Raw genomic sequence first — 16263 nt, 5'->3', positions numbered from 1 at the left:
CATAGTTGCACAAACAGATGTCTTATTGCACAGAACTCTCCTGTAGAATTTATTTTTTATTTTGGCAATGTAATTAAATTTTTAAGATGAATTTATGCATCTTTAATCTGTCTTTTGTCTTGTTAGTACATGAATTATTGATGTAGCTGGGTTTTTTGCAGCAGTTATCTCTTACATGCTTTGCCTTCAATAATGACCAGGTCTTTGTAATTTTTTCTGATTTATGAATATGTAAAGAAACAGGAATTTTTGCCTAAAACCTGTTTCGCTTGTTATCTGGCAGCAGTTGTGGCAGTTATTTGAATACCAGTAGTAATAAAATTACTAATTCAATTTATTTAAAGTTCTTTGGAAAGAGATACAATTTTCAAATAAATGAGATCTTGTGATGGGGATTTCTGCCAGCAATTTGGAAAAGGTTGGCTGGCCAAGAACAGATTGTCCATTGGTTTGTTAACAGGAGAGATATCTAAGGCAGACAAATGGTGGGTAGCCAGCTTGTCTAGTGAGCTGTGTAGTCTTCTCATTCACTACAATACCAAAAGACAGAGGTTTCAACAGCTTGTGCGACTACAGTGTTCTTAGAGTTTAGGACAATGATGTATTTTATTGTGGACTGTCAGTTCTGAATAGAAACGCACTACTAGCTATAACTTTTAGAGAGAAGTGTTAAGAGAATTCTCTGTACATGCTAAGATTAAATTTAAAGTTTTCGATCACTAGCTGCTGTCTTTTACAAAGAAGTGAACAGTGAATAAACTGTTGCTGGAAACTGCACTGTGCCTAGGAGGAAGGCAGATTGACCAAGTCTGTCATAAGAGATGCTTTCTAACCCACATAAGCTTACTTTTTAAACTTAGACCTATAGCTTACCCTTGCAGCATTAGATGTTTCTATGTTAAGCCATTGTTGTATAGCTTATAGGAGGTGGTTTTTTGGCACAAATACTAACACTGAGGTTTCATTAGAAATAATTCTTAAAAGAGTGATGAAAACACTCTAACATAATATTTTATAAACTAGGCTGTAGAGCCACAGTTAGCAAACATGAGTAAGGGTAGAGTATAGCAGAAGTTAAAAGGCTAAGCAAGTGTCTGAAGGATCAAAATAAGCAACTTTAATTTTAGATAACCTGAATTTATAAGCTGTTTCTACTTCTAGGTCATCAAATACCAAACATTTATTTCTGGGGAATACATACTTATTTCTTTTAGTAAATGTGTTAGTAAGTCTTACACTGATACCATGTAGAGGTGTCAGTAGAGGAATCAGTAAGACCTTCTCAGATGTAGTGGGATGGACTAAATCATTCAAATGTTTAATCTTTTATGAATGATTCAGAAAAGGATATAAAATTTTTTTAAGTGTGCATAATTTATACATGTTAAATTGAAAAATATGTATCTGCATTATATTTACATAAAATCCATATTACATGTATATTTAAATCACAGACCACTATGTATAAAATACACTGGTATAAAATACACTGTGTATAAAATACACTGGTATTTTGTATTTTAAATTTAATTTGTGAGTTAATTGACTTTGTGAGTTCATTTTTAGCACAGTCCTGAGGAGTGACTTTTTTTTTGGAGAGTGGTCATGTACTACAAAATACACTGAAGAAACTTTCCTAATAGAGATGAGATTGGTTTAATTGCAAAACAATGTCTCAAAATTTTTGAATATTTGATTGTTTCCAGAACATAATTGTCATCTCAAACATTGCTTTTTTTCATCACAGAGAGCCTGATATTCCATTGTGGATTCTGGAAGAAACTTCACTTGGTTTCAATGAGATCAATCCCAGTTTTACATCCTCACAAGAGGATCTAACAAAATTTGGCTATTACAACAAGGAGTTTAATTTTTCATTTTGTTTTAAATTAGTTTATTTAAAATGGATAGCTAACTGCTATATGTAAATCTGACCAGCTTCTGGCATGAACTGTTTTTGTGTAATTAGGTGGGAGGGTTTCATATGTATTGTAGTAGTAAGGAGGATTTTGTTGGGTTTTTGAAGGGGAAACTGAAAATTAATGCCATTAATAACTTCAACCTTACAATAAACATAACATGTTTTAAATTTGTAGCTTTCTGTAGATTTGGAGGCCTGTTTCCAGGGTTTGGCTTTGTTACCTTGCTTCAGCTGCTTATAATGACTGGAGCACAGATTTTGAAGTCATGTCAGTTAAAATTCACTTCCTAATTTTTAACAAACCAATGTCATTCTGTGTCATTCATCTGAAATATTATTTCTGCTTTGCAAATAATGGAATTGTTGTGTATATTTTACCAAATACATGATTTTGTGGCAACTCTGTATTTGTTGTCTTGTATGCTAAGATATCAAGACATCAAGATATTTTCTCTGTGATTTATGAAGATGGACAGATAAAAATTATGCAATATCAGTGAGACTGTTTTTCCTTCAGACCCAACATGGGTTGAGTTTTCTTCCACAAACCAAAGTAAGAGACACATATTCTTTTTATAAATATGTTAATTGAAAGGATAGAAATAATCTTTCTGGCTTTCTTTGAAAACATGGATAAAATTTCTCTTTTCTTGGTATAAGCTAATATTATACATGGTAGAGACCTTTAGTATGAGCCTTAGTGTTGGCAGTAGCAAATAAGCATAACATATTAAAGTCCATATTTATTAGTTTCCACATAATGAGAGTTATAATATAACCAAGGGTAACAAATCCTGAAAAGTACTGCAGGGGTAGTTTGAAGAATGAGTTTCTCAAGCACTGTTTTGGTTTACAGATAAAAGAAAATCCAAGACTCAAAAAGTGTCTGAAAGTGGAAGAGGAAAGCGATACTCTTACAAGTTGCCTCAGGAGTACAACATAGAAACCGTTGTGGTGGCAGATCCAGCTATGGTTTCCTATCATGGAACAGATGCTGCCAGAAGATTTATTCTAACCATCTTAAACATGGTAGGAAATTTAAAACTAATTTTGATGTTTTGCCAACAATGCATGCACTACAGGCTGATTTCATTGCTCCTTCTAATGATTCTGATTGAGCACCTGTGCAGCACAGTCAAAACAGGACCATCAGCAGGGTATAAATCTTAGTACATATGTTTTGCAGCAGAAAACCATAGAGCTGCAGGCTTGTCTGTTCTGTCTGGTCATAAATCTCGGGGAAGCCTGAAGGTGAGAGAGCAAGATGGCTTTTTGGTTAGGAGCCCATGCTGTTGTTGGAAAGGTTGGGATATTGGATAGTTTCTGGTGACCTGTGCTTGTTATGAAGACATGACATTGTTATGGGAAAGCATTGTGTGGTCAGTGGTGGTGGAAAAAAAAGAAAGAATAATGAATTTAGACAATTACATTCCTTTTCAGTTCTATCTGGATCTGTAGTATACTCATTTGGTGCATAAAGCAGTAAAAAATAGCATCTGTAATATACAAGGAAAGATTGTTCTAAAGAAGGAGCATAAACTGAAAAATTAATATAAGCTTTGACCATTCTGAATGATAGGAAATTTTGAGAGTTAGATGTTCGCTCAGACCACTTGGTCCAAGAACATGGATTTAAATGAATAGAAATGTTTATGTGAACAGTATTAAATGTGTGTGTAAGTATTTGGAGAAAAAGGCCACAGTTTATAAAGTGATTGTGGCCATTGAGAGGAAAAGGTCTTTTTTTATGTTCCCAGAATGAATATTTCCTAAGCTCTGTTTTCACTTCAGAAGACCAACACAGTACATTATCTTAATATTCTGTTCAGATTACAGAAAATAAAAGCAGTCACAGTAGAATATGAGAACTTTTGAGGTTCTTTGAGGTTCTGTTATTTTTAGTGTATGTGCAATACAAATTCATAATCTTATTTGTTGGGGTTTTTTTTTCTCTCTTAGGTTTTTAATCTTTTCCAACATAAGAGTCTAGGATTACAAGTAAATCTTCGGGTGACTAAACTTGTCCTTCTTCATGAGACTCCAGTAGGTATTTATGACATTTGTCTTAGCCTGTAGAGGGTAATGCTACTTAGCTTGTTGCTCTGCAAAAGCTTGCAACATTTATGAACTTTAATGGCTAAAAAATTTCCTTGGTTAGCTTTCATATATTATGTAGTGATTTCCACTGACAAGCAGCCCTAATGAAGATTAATCTTCTCCTAATTTATGTGCTGCATGTATTGAGACTTTTCTGTGCTTGCAATTAAAAGTCAGTCTAAGTTTCCATGTGAAAATCAGGTAGATCTTAGCAAAATCTGCTTCTGCTCTGCTTTTTGTGCATTCATATATCTCAATAGAAAAATAATCTCCTTTAAATCCATTGCATTGCAGAAGGAGGACTGATGTTCTTTGTCGTCTAATCCCTAGACAAACAAAAACTGATATACCACTTAGTTCATAAGGCAGTAGAATTCCCTTACCAATAGTTCTAATCTAAAATATTATAATTTTCCAGTGAGTAAGTAATTTATTTCTCCATTTACTCTCATCAGTTGGAGTAATCTCATTTCATGTTCACATTCTGAATCTTAACATCATTATACTTTTCCTCACCATGGGTAATGAGAAATCAGGAAATAAATAAGACTAGAGTTTGGATGAACTCTAGTACACATGTACATGTACACTCTCAATGCACTGTCTTAATTTGTGTCTTTAACATGTAAGGTCTTGGCACCTGAAGTTTGAGTTGTTTTGCCATGGACATATTATGCCAGAAAAAGCAGAATATTTTTGCTAGCTCAGTCAAAAAAGTTTCCAAATTCTATGTATAGAATCCTATTTTTGATAACATTAATTGTTTTTCATTTCCAGGCAGATATGTATATTGGACATCATGGTGAAAAAATGCTGGAAAGCTTCTGTAAATGGCAACATGAAGAATTTGGCAAGAAGAACGATATACACTTAGAAATGTCGACAAGCTGGGGAGAAGACATGACTTCAGTTGATGCAGCCATACTGATAACAAGGTAAAGTAGTGAAAGATGAGCATTAAAAAATAGGCAGAAGGCCAGTGTGAACATAGATCAAAGTAGATGGCTAACATAGTAAGAATTTAGTTTGCAGCAAGGAAGGGAACATTTTGAGGCATCTAGATCTTGAAGGTGGTGGTAAAGCATTGGTAAAGGTGGTGCAAAAAGCAGTATTTCGTGGATGGTAAGTATTTGAAGTGATGAACAGGTTACTCTTTAGGTTTTTTTTTTTTTTTTGCTATATAGCTAAGGCCTTGCCTGTATAGCAAAGGTTGGAATCCTTCATCCATGTGTCTTCATTTAAAAGAGGCAGCACCCCAGACCTGTAGATACTTTCAGTCAAAACACAAAGGCATATTTAAACCATTCAGAGGTAGACCAGCATTAGGCACATTACTGAGTTATGCTTCCCTCTTAACTGATCTAGAACTGGTATTATTCACTTTGTGCTGAAGGTACATCATGTACATCTTCAATATGTGTCCTGCAGCCACAAGGGTATGATTCCAGATCTGCAGTTCCTTGTAGCTCTTAAGTGTCAGGCATTTCACACATTGAGAAAGAAATAGGCTTCCAGTTCACCTCTTTCCTTCCAAGCAGTTACTATCATGGTTTTATCCGTAAGTGCTGCACAGATGGGATGCTTGTTGGTGTTCAGCCAGCATACAGGCATGATCCAGAGCAAAGGACAGAATGATGATTCAACCAGCCTAGGGTTGCATTTAGTACCATTTTTGAGGTGGAGCTTGGACTGGATAACCTTCAGAGCTCCCTTCCAAAGAAAATTCCTGTGATGTGCTGTAGCGGAATACCGCTGTGCAGTCCCATGCTGGTCAGTGATATGATATCCTAAAACCATGTGTAATCTTTACACCTACATGCAGTCTTTTGCCATTTATTCAGAACACTCTCACTGGGAACCTATATAAAATTAAAACAATGCATTCTTCTTGAAATTAATTTCATTCTGATTACTCCAGTATCTACAGTGTATTTAAATCTTTGAAGCAGAAAAATGCTTCCCTAAATTTTCCTGCTTTGGAGAGCCAGTCACTTACAGGAAGCAGGAAATTTAGAAGTCCAAACTGTCAGTGGTGAGAGCTGTGTTGCTACTTTTTCTGTTCAATCACTTTTCTGAGAAAAGCCACACTCCTTACTCTGTGTCACCGTCCTCTATTTGATGGATTTGTGGATTGCTGGGGCTCTGAGGGGGCAAATTATTCTTTGTTACACATTTATATATGAGCTAAGCTGTAGTTCTTTTCACAAGCTCCTTCCAAGTCTGGTGGAAGACACAAGAAATAATGTTCTCTTCAGCAACTTTACATGCTTGGAGTGACAGACTAGAAGTAAATTTTGTAGATTAACACCCCAAGCGGATTTTAATAGTAGCGAGTGCATTGTGGGGCTGGGGCAGAGTGGGGGAAAAAGGTCTGGAAAGAAAGAAGGGGGAAGAAAAGAAGCAAGCAGTAAGAAATAGTAAACTTGGGCCAAGGATAAGGGGTGCCTGAGTATCATATATGGCATTGGATTAATCAGGATGGCTAAATGGGAATAGACTTCCTTACATCCAGATGTTCCTTGTGACTGTTCAAGGATAATGAGCAACAGCATTGTGCTTGTTTGCTAGAAACCTTGGGCTCTCTTATTTGAGACAGCTGAGGCAGCCAGCAGTATTTGCAATAGCAGCAGCAGTTAGAGCAAGTATCAAATGCTTCAAGCCTGTATGGGCTAAGAGAGTGAACATAGGGCTGCATTCTTTAGCTTATAAGGTGCATCTCATGAGTAGTAAGATGCTATAAAATAAATAAAGCATGTGACACCTTTTTCCTGTCATTGTTTCATCTTCAGCTTAATGAGCCCTTATGGGAAGAGGCAGAGGCATTCTGAACTGATGTAAGTGAGGCATTAGTTAAATTGACGAGAGTCAGTGGTCTGGAAATGTCTTCAACTGTCAGTGCTTTTGGCCACACAGCTTTTTGGTTTTAATGAAGCATTTCTGAAGTGTCGGTGGATGAAAAGTTGACTATGAGCTGGTAGTGTACCCTTGTGGTCAGGAGGACCAATGAGATCCTGGGATGCATTGGGAAGAATGTGGCCAACAGGTTGAGGAAGGTGATCCTGCCCCTCTCTTAGCCCACATCTGTGGTATTGTGTTCAGTTCTGGGCTCCTCAGTATAAGAAAGACAAGGAGCTACTGCAGAGGGTCTGTAATCAATTTTAAGGAACTTGAAGTAGAGAGAAGGGAAGTGATTGGTTAGATTTCAGATAATAGATTATTTCTGGAGCCAGAAATTAAAGATCTGTTCTTCTGACATTTTTATTTTTCAGTGGTATTATTCTCTAGACTGTACTGCCTCCCACCTGAGAGCTGCTTTATCTGGTAATAAATCATACCAGAGCAATTTTCTGACTGGGAATGTTTTGCTAATCCAGGCTACCTCTACACATCATCAGGTTTATGGTATAGCTAACACCCTGTGTGGCTCTATATGTATGTTTTGTTAATTCAGAGTCTCATTCTGTTTTGCAAGCATTGAACAAGCTCCTTTGTCACAACTTCCATTTGGACAGCAGGTCTGCTTATTGAGAGAAATGGTTTTGTTTATACAGATGAACATCAACTGCTTGGTGTTTTTTGAGTAAATGTGTAAAGTTTTGGATATCCAACTCATTCTGTGGCAGCCCTCCTAAAAGTTGCCACATCTCCTCTTTTGTCTCGCATAATAATAGAACAGCAAGAGCTCTTTGTAAAAGCTTTCCTGTGCTTTCACATGCCAGTTTTGTGTAGCAACCAAAAGAGTTAGAAATTAAGTATTGAGTGTTTTGCAGAGTTAATTTTTGATGCCTAACTACAAAGAGTGTAATGTGGATGTTATAGAGATTGGTATTCAGCAGCCAAAGGGCCATCATAGCCTTTTCAGGAAAAAGGTACTTTTTCAAAACTTATTTTTGCATTTGTTCTGTAAGGAGGAAAGTAAAACCAACTTTCCCCACAGCTTTCTCTGCTGCCCAGCCAGACTGTAATGATGCGTATCTGCTACCAATTAATTTCAATTTACTTTGGCCCTATTTCATATCAGTTTTTGTTAAGTTTCCCTTTAAATTGGCTTATTTTGATGAAATTATATCCTGTTTAAAGTGTGGTGCCATGAAGTAGAAGAAAGGCAGAAAGAGTTTGTAATGTGTTTAGAAAAGATTACTAGGGAGGTTGGATATATGTGATAATTAAAGTAAGAAATGTTTTAAGGATTCTCTTGATAAAATTACCTGTTTTATCATGTAAGTTTTACTGTTTTCACAGTTATAAATTAGTGCAGTTACTTTATAGACAGACAGCATCAGGACTTTTCTATGGAAAAAATGCAGCATGTTGCATCAACATCCTCCTTGCCTTTTAAGTTACAGGGTCTGAATGTGCAGAGACAAGCCCTGATTTTGGTGGCCCCTGAGATGACATTACCAGTTCTTATCTGTACAGGTTGCTTGACCTGAATAAGGTAACTGAAAATAAGGCAAGAAAAGGCCTGTGGAATTTCCAGTTGTTCTGTGATGGTGCCAAAGTTCTCATATAGCCTCTATTACAAATTAGGTAATGAAAGCTTTGAAGTGTATAAAGGTGCAGTTACAAGAATGAGGCAGAATTTACCTTCACCTAAAAATTATGCATTTTGCTGCTTTTCTAGTGCATCGGTCTATCTGTTGTGTCACAGTGGTTTGTAGAAAAAGTTTGAGAAGAATAATACAGAAAAAGACCAAGTTCTTTATTCTCCTTCTCAGAACTGATATTTTCACGTGTCCTTATGACAGAAAGTAGACCCTGATTCTACTAATATTAATCAGGTAGTGATATTCCATGTTGATAGTGTGCATCAGCCATTTATTCCTACTGATCTTCAGTATCTGAGATCTCCTTGCCCTGGGTGACACATAATTGAAACAGTGCTGTTAGGCACTTTCACTGTAAGAAAGTGCCTTGTTCTATAAAACTACCTAATGCCATAAACAGCACTTAGATTTCATAAATATTGTTTCACTTCCAATAGTTTTAACCATTCAGAACTCTCCCCTTGGAAAAGATTTTTTTTAAGTGTTGCTATTACCTTCCAGTGAACAGAAGAAATAGTTATTTTTCTGACTTTAATTTTTATTACTTTTCTGAACCAAAAATAAATCCTCAAGAAAGTCAGAGGAGGAAGAATGTGAAAGATCCTTGCATGAATAAAACTGATATTACAGGTCACCCCAAAAGCCTGGAGTGTTTGGCAGTCAAAATTGCTGAAACATATTGAGATAGAGATTGGTTATTAAGCTGCTACTGCTGTCCTTAAATTCCTAGTGAATTTCAGCTTTGGAAAAGTGAATTCTTGCAAATGCACAGTGAGAGATGAGATTATTCTTAATTTTGTCTTCATCACTGTGACTTCAATACTGCCAACTCTCTTGATCATTTTGTATTCAACTCTCTTGATAATTTTTTTTATTTGACACTACCAGCAGGTATCAAGGAAGTACATGAGAATCTCACATGGTCTTTCTGCTTATTATTTAGTAATAGGATTGCAGATGCAGAAGAAAGCAGGGAAACCTGAAAAGAGCATATTTAAATAAAAAGTTTTGTCCTTTTTTTTTTCTTTGAAGCCAGAATCTCCTGTAAAATTTAGGTCCTGTATTTTTACCTTGTGTATTTTAAAAAATCCCACTAATTTTAAGTCTTCATATGTTCTTTTAGTTTTTTCATTTTTAAGATATTTAAGTCTGTGAAGTGATAATGCTTGTAATAATGGGTATGAGAAAAATTTGCATGAATTTACCTTTTGCTGTCAGCTTATTCTTTCAAGCTCTAATAACTAGGCTGCATATATTCCATTCACTAGTACAGATCTGTTCCATAGACATTGACTTAAACTGAATTTAAAATCTCTGAGTATCTAGTGCGAGACCCAAACATAAAATTTAGACAGTTATTTTTACATTTTAATTTTGTGGTGATTAAGAAAGGTAGGCAAGTCTTAGACAAAAATTTTAAAGAAATGAAGATAACTGTTCAGCAGTTGATTATTAGCACAGTTATTTACTTTCTGAATGGACAATTGGACTGATTTCTAATTTTTCTTAGTTCAGCTTTCAGCCATACTCTTTCTGTACCTTTTGTTGCTGAAATCTGTTGGAAAACTCCTCCCTATGAAAATACTGGTAGGCAGTGCTCAAGTCACAACTCATTGTCTCAGAGTAATTTACAGAGGTTACTCTATGTAATTGTTCTCTTACTTTTTTCCAGAACTTTTCCACTTCGCAATTTTTCTTTTCAAGCATAAACACCAGAACTGGTCACTATATTGTGTGAACAGAGGTAGTGGTGTCATTTTGATATTTTCCTGTATCTTTATCCAAGGATGCTGTTCCTTTCTACTGCTTGTTTCCAAATACTCATTTTTTATTGTTGTTTCGTCTGATCAAGTTGGGAGGCCACTTTTGGCTACAGTAGAAGAAAATTTACTCAAATGAGTTATCTTTAAAATTTGATCTGTCTTCATTCCTATTTGTATCTATCAGAACTCATTTAATTTTTAAACTTTACCAGGAATGTTTTTGTATTTTCTTCTGCGTTGTTGTTTAATGCTAATGCTAAGTCTATGTTCTGTTAGACTCCACTCAAAAGCATCCTCATTCGATTCCTAACTACTCTGTATCTGTTTCGATATGTTAATGATACATTCAATTCAGCTGTTAGTTTACTTATCACACTTCCAAACAGTTGTTTTTCAGTCTGATTGAAATGTGAGCTTTAAAAGTACTATTTATAACACCCTTTTAAATCTCAATTCAGCTTTACAAAACCTAAGTGATGTGTTAACCATTTGAAATAATTAAGTATATTATTTCCTGTTTTTCCTAAAATACATTGACCAGTACATACTGGTGCCTTTGAGATGTACCCTCAAAATAAGAAACAGTTTCTGAAATACCATTTATACTAGCACCATTTTCCATTTATTTAAATTCCCAAATAAATACTATATAAGTGTTTTTTCATGTTGTTCATTTACACTGAAATAATTTTAAATTTAATTATTGTAATTAAGAATGCATTTATTATTTAGTACATGTGTGCTTTGTTTATATATGAGAGTTATTTCAGAATGTCCTGTTAAGTGAAGAAACAAGAACATCTTGTATTGTAGTTAGTCACTTTGCACAATGCAAGTGAAGGCATTTGCAATTTGATGGTAATGTCACTTGACTTGCCACAAGTACCATTAATTGCAAGTATTTATTATAAAAATCCTATGATTTGATGAAACTTACTACTTGAGCAATAAGCCTCAAAAATGTTGTAAGCCTTGGAATCAATAACAGCTGTTATTCAAGCTACCTACATGTTTCAAAATGGCAAACATTAGAGAAATTGTAGTAGAGTGAAAACAGAATGAAGATCTGGTAGACTGTTCCCTGTCCTTTTTCTTCTTTTCTCCAATCTAGCATATGGAAAGAAATGATACACCAGCCTGAGTAAAAAAAATAGATCTTTTGAATATTTTGACTTGCCAAAAACAAGTAATAAATTTATCTAAAATGATAAATTACTGGAAATTATTCACAAAAAATAAGGATTTTAATTTAGTCTTCCTTTATTCATTTCATCTTCTGTTGTACATACCACCTACACATCAGGATTTATTTTAACAAAGACAATGTACTGAGATACTTTGTATTTAGAAATTAAGTAGCCTTTGTGCGCTATGAGGGTCTCTCCTAATGTGTACGTAATGAACTGAAATTTACTAACTAAACATAATTTTCTGAAACAATGCAGTAGTCCTTGCTTAGAATCCTTTTCTGGGGTTAGCCAATTTGTTCAAGTGCAGAATTCAGGTGTAAATAGTGTGAAAGCTCCTCCTTTCCTTCACTTGAGTAAGGACCTATTTTCTCTTCCATGTGTATGAAAGTAACCATTTAGAGTAATGGACATAATGTGATGGGTACTGCTTGGAGAAGGTGGGCTTTACCCATTTCTTGCTTTCACTGACAGACTCAGTTACCAAAAGGTGCCACTAAAGCTTCTATATGCTGTAACAGTAATTTTAGTATCTTGGCTCTGCTTTGCTGAGAGGGAGGATGAGAAGGATGAAGGCAAATAATCTGTCTGAGGACTTAGTAGTGTGCTTTGTTTTTGTGACAATCACTGGTAGGTTTAACTAGAACTGTGAATCTTTACTAAGGAACCTAGTCTCAATTGTATGTAATGTAGTCATATTCCTGGAAGTTAAAGGAGGCATTACATTCCTTCAGTGTAAGTTGGGAACTAAGAATGGTTTACTGTATTTCCCTCTTGCCAAATCATAGAAGTACCATTTCCCCCAAGTCCCATAATGAAACCCTGAGTGCACAACATAACCATAGTCAGATTCAGCCAAGAAGTGAAAACAAAAGAAAAACAGCTCATTAAGTATATGAGAAGAAAGCTATTACATGAGCAGAAACCTCTTGTATATTGGCAGTTTTAAAATGTAACGTGGCATTCTTTTACAGTTGAAGGTATGATCTATTTATTTTCTCTTTTTCCTTTTTCTTTTTTTTTTCTTTTTTTTTTTCATATTAATACATCAATCAAGTTTTATGGTGGTTGGGTGGGTGAGTGTGGAAGGCAATCAATGTCCTTAGATTGTCTTTACACATGTTCTTTTGCTTTATCTCAAGTCCCATATTTCTAATCATTCTGTCATGTTGCTTAACAAGACAATAAGTCCCTTGTGTCACACAGCACAAAACAAAGAATTGTGTTACAACCCAGTGCATTAATGCAATTTCTTGCAGGTTTGAAAAAATAAAATAACTTTCTTCTGTGTCTGTGTCTGTGTCTTATAGATTCTTGTCCACCACCTTTTGCTCAGTTTCCTGGGCTCTTTTGAGTGTATTCCCAGACTGTCCTGATCACTTTACTCACAATTTTATCAATTTATATTACTGCCATTCTTCTTCACTTCTATGGAATTTTCTGGTAGTGGTGACTGGTTAATTAAAAGCTATTTAACCCTGTGCATCTATCTGTGTGGCCTTTAACAACTGTCAGAAATTTGCCAATTTCTAGAAATTGCTTTTGGGTCTAAATACCAATGTAGAAATAGTCTGTGGGAAACAAAGAAACAGCTCTTGGAGTAGTTACACTTTGTAAATAAGTGTCAGTATGTTTCATTTCAAGTACCAAACAATTCCTGCATTTTGTTCCTGGAAAATGGGTATTTCTCTGTATGTATGTCTTCATTATTATCAATCTATGTGTCTTATCTGTGTACCTTCATAGACAGATTATAAGAACTAAATTTCTCTGATTTATATGGTCTCTCCTTATAAACAGAGACCCTTACTTTGTGGCACAGCAGAAAACCAGAACTTCTTTGTTTGTGGGATTGCTATACCTGAGATTCTTTTGTTGTTTTTTTCCCCATTGGTTCCCTCCCAACCTCCCCAATACATGCATACCTCAGCAGCCCTTTTTTTTTTTTTTTATGTAAAATAACAAATAAACATTACTTATAAATACTCTAGTAAAAAGCAGTTTTCCCTTTGCTCTTTTAATAACTTGTGTCTGTGAGAAGAAGTAAAATACGTGTGAAATCAAAATGAATCCCAAGCAGATGTTTAAGACGCAGTTGAAATATTTATTCTCCTTTATGCAATAGAGCATTCTTATTTAGAGACCTATAACTTGACTAAAATACATGTTGGAGATGGTGTAGTTAATTTTTATAAGTTTTCCACTACTATAAGGGCATGCCCTAGCAGAAATGCTTCTTGTAATATTCCTATTAGTGATTTTAACTATTGACTTGCTAGAATAAAAACTTTCTGACTCTATTACTGATCTAAATACTGTGTTTGAATCTTATGTAAAACACTGGAAATATCTTCATTTTAAATGATAGGAAGACTAGCTTTAGACATGTTACTTTTCAAGATACTTACAGAAAAAGGAAAAAAAACCCACAAAACCCAAAAGAACATAGAAATTAGGTGGAATGCAATTTGAATATACAGTACATGTTTTGTCACATGACTACTCTAAAATGTGCTCTGAGAATAAGCTGGAGTTTAAGTGCTCTGTGTAATCCTGACCTTTGCTTTCCCTTGTTCTTTGTTGAGATAATGGTGTTCTGTATTTATTCACTGGGCCGTAAAAAATGTTTCAAAATAGGTTACACAGTTGTTAACGACTAACAGCTTGACTTGCTTAACATTTTTTGTTTCACCCCCAATTCTAGGAAGGATTTCTGTGTACATAAGGATGAACCATGTGATACTGTTGGTAAGTAAATAAACATAAAAGACTGTGCATAAACTACATAATAAAATAGTTTTATGTAAGTAGAAATGTGAAGATAAAAGATGACAGCAAAATCAGCAATGAAAATAAGTAAAATTCAAGCAGCTAAAATTTGAAATACATCTTAAATGCTAGTAATACTATTAGATTGGTGTATGCTTCTAGCAAAATACTGTGTTTTAGTACAATATTTCCATCTCTTTCATAGATCAAACTTTAAAACTTTTTTCTTTTTAGTCTCACTGACTAATAGAAAATTGTTTTACTATTTTTAATTTTGAATATGAAGCTAAGAAATTGTGCTTATGATTGTTTTTTATGAAATGCATTTATCTTTGGTGTGAATATAGTTATAATTTTTTTATGTTTATGATTTTTTTCCTGTTTCATTACAGTTGCAAAGGTTTGAGGAGAATTGTTATGTAAACTGTATTACCTCACCACTTGCTATTCTTTTTTCTTTTACTGCTGTATCCCAAGTGTATGTGAGTTTGTCTGTGGGATTGCTACCAATAAAAAAGCCTTATAAAGAAGGATGTAATGTGTTTCACAGCAGCAAATGATTAAGAGTTCATAGTGTTCTTTCACTAACTGGTATGTTGGTCTTAGGTGAATTCTGTATGAGTGTTTCTCATACAGAGAAAAAATAAATGGAGGCATTTATTTTTGACTTACTTCTGCTAAAATATTTACTTCCAGCTGAAAGAGGAAGCAATGTGACAAGAAGTCTTCATCATTTTATGCTGATCTAAACTGAAATTTAAATCTGGAGTACTTCCAGTATATCTAAATCAGAATAGGCTGCTTCCTGAATTTCAGAATTGAAGTGAATGTATTCAAGGATTTTTCCTGAACAATGCTTTTTCTTTGGCAGAAGCTTGGAAGTAGTAGGAGAGCTATTTGTCTTTGAATTTGTCCATAGAATTTTAAATTGAATAAGACTAAACTTACTCAAGTATCAGTAATTAACAGTTCTGTGGTAAACAAGCTGGGATGAAACTTGAAAATGTGGCAGTCTATTAATTGTTAAAGCACAGGAAGTAAAGAATTTTAATTTGATATTGTCTTAATATTGATAAGCAAAATGAAGTAGAGACCTTGACTGAATGATCTGGCGTATTGTGGGTTGGCTATTGTGGAATTTTCCATTCTCTGTATTCCTGTTTGGAGGTTTCTTCGGAAACTGAACCACAGTATGTATGTATAGTTCTTGCTATATAGGTACAATTGTGCAGCAAAAGCAAAACTCATTGTTTTCCCTATATTTCGTCATTTATTTTTTAAATTTCAATCATTATTTCCCCAGATGAATGTAGTGCCTTTCCATAAATGTAGAGTATAATTTCTTCCATAAATAGTTATAGTACTGTGGGTCCATGCTCACTGTTTAGAAGATAATTTTCTGAGGATCTTCTCCACCATTATTCTGGAGCTCATCTAAGGAACAGTATTGAAAAACTTTGCACATTCCCCTTGAAGAGAATTTTTTAAGTTATCTTACTGTCAGTGATATATTATGTCAATTATTTTAAGGCTAACAGGTCTATAACACCAAATTGTTGAAAGTACATATAGAAGGTTGTTTCATTTTTGGTATCTTTACTCTGACTTTTTTTTCCCCCCCTAGGAAAACCAAAGGGAAGATTTTAGATTAGATCATGAGTAAAAGTTTGTTGAAAGGAATTGAAGGACAGTTCGATCTTCCTGTATTCATGCAACAAGTTTATAAGCACAAAGAGACAGTACATTCCAGGGATGTATCACATGCTGTAAATTACAGAATTTGCCAAGGACAGTAAATGAGACATGCTAATGTACTATACAATTTCTCAATGTCCAGACCTTGCCTCACCTTCCCCCCTCTCAAAAAGTCCAGAAGAATGCACAGTACAGACCTTTCTCTACCATAAAGAGAGGAATAAAGCAATTCTCTGTGAAATATTAATATAACTGTACAGGAATGTGAGGCAGTCAAGGTGATC

The 16263-nt window shown here is 34.7% G+C and overlaps 1 protein-coding gene across 1 annotated transcript in view; it reads left to right on the top strand.

Annotated features, from left to right (window-relative positions):
• ADAMTS19 (ADAM metallopeptidase with thrombospondin type 1 motif 19) overlaps positions 1-16263 on the top strand; it is a 140091-nt gene that overhangs the window by 33100 nt on the left and 90728 nt on the right. The window contains exons 4-7 of the mRNA XM_053931844.1: positions 2778-2950; positions 3881-3964; positions 4796-4953; positions 14220-14263. Coding sequence (XP_053787819.1) covers positions 2778-2950; positions 3881-3964; positions 4796-4953; positions 14220-14263 — 459 coding nt within the window. The remainder of the gene's footprint in view (positions 1-2777; positions 2951-3880; positions 3965-4795; positions 4954-14219; positions 14264-16263) is intronic.

This window comes from Vidua chalybeata, chromosome Z (genome assembly GCF_026979565.1).
Source record: "Vidua chalybeata isolate OUT-0048 chromosome Z, bVidCha1 merged haplotype, whole genome shotgun sequence".
Classification (NCBI taxonomy): Eukaryota; Metazoa; Chordata; class Aves; order Passeriformes; family Viduidae; genus Vidua; species Vidua chalybeata.
The sequence above is the reverse complement of the archived record's forward strand: the minus strand, read 5'-3'. Positions and strand labels throughout refer to the sequence as shown.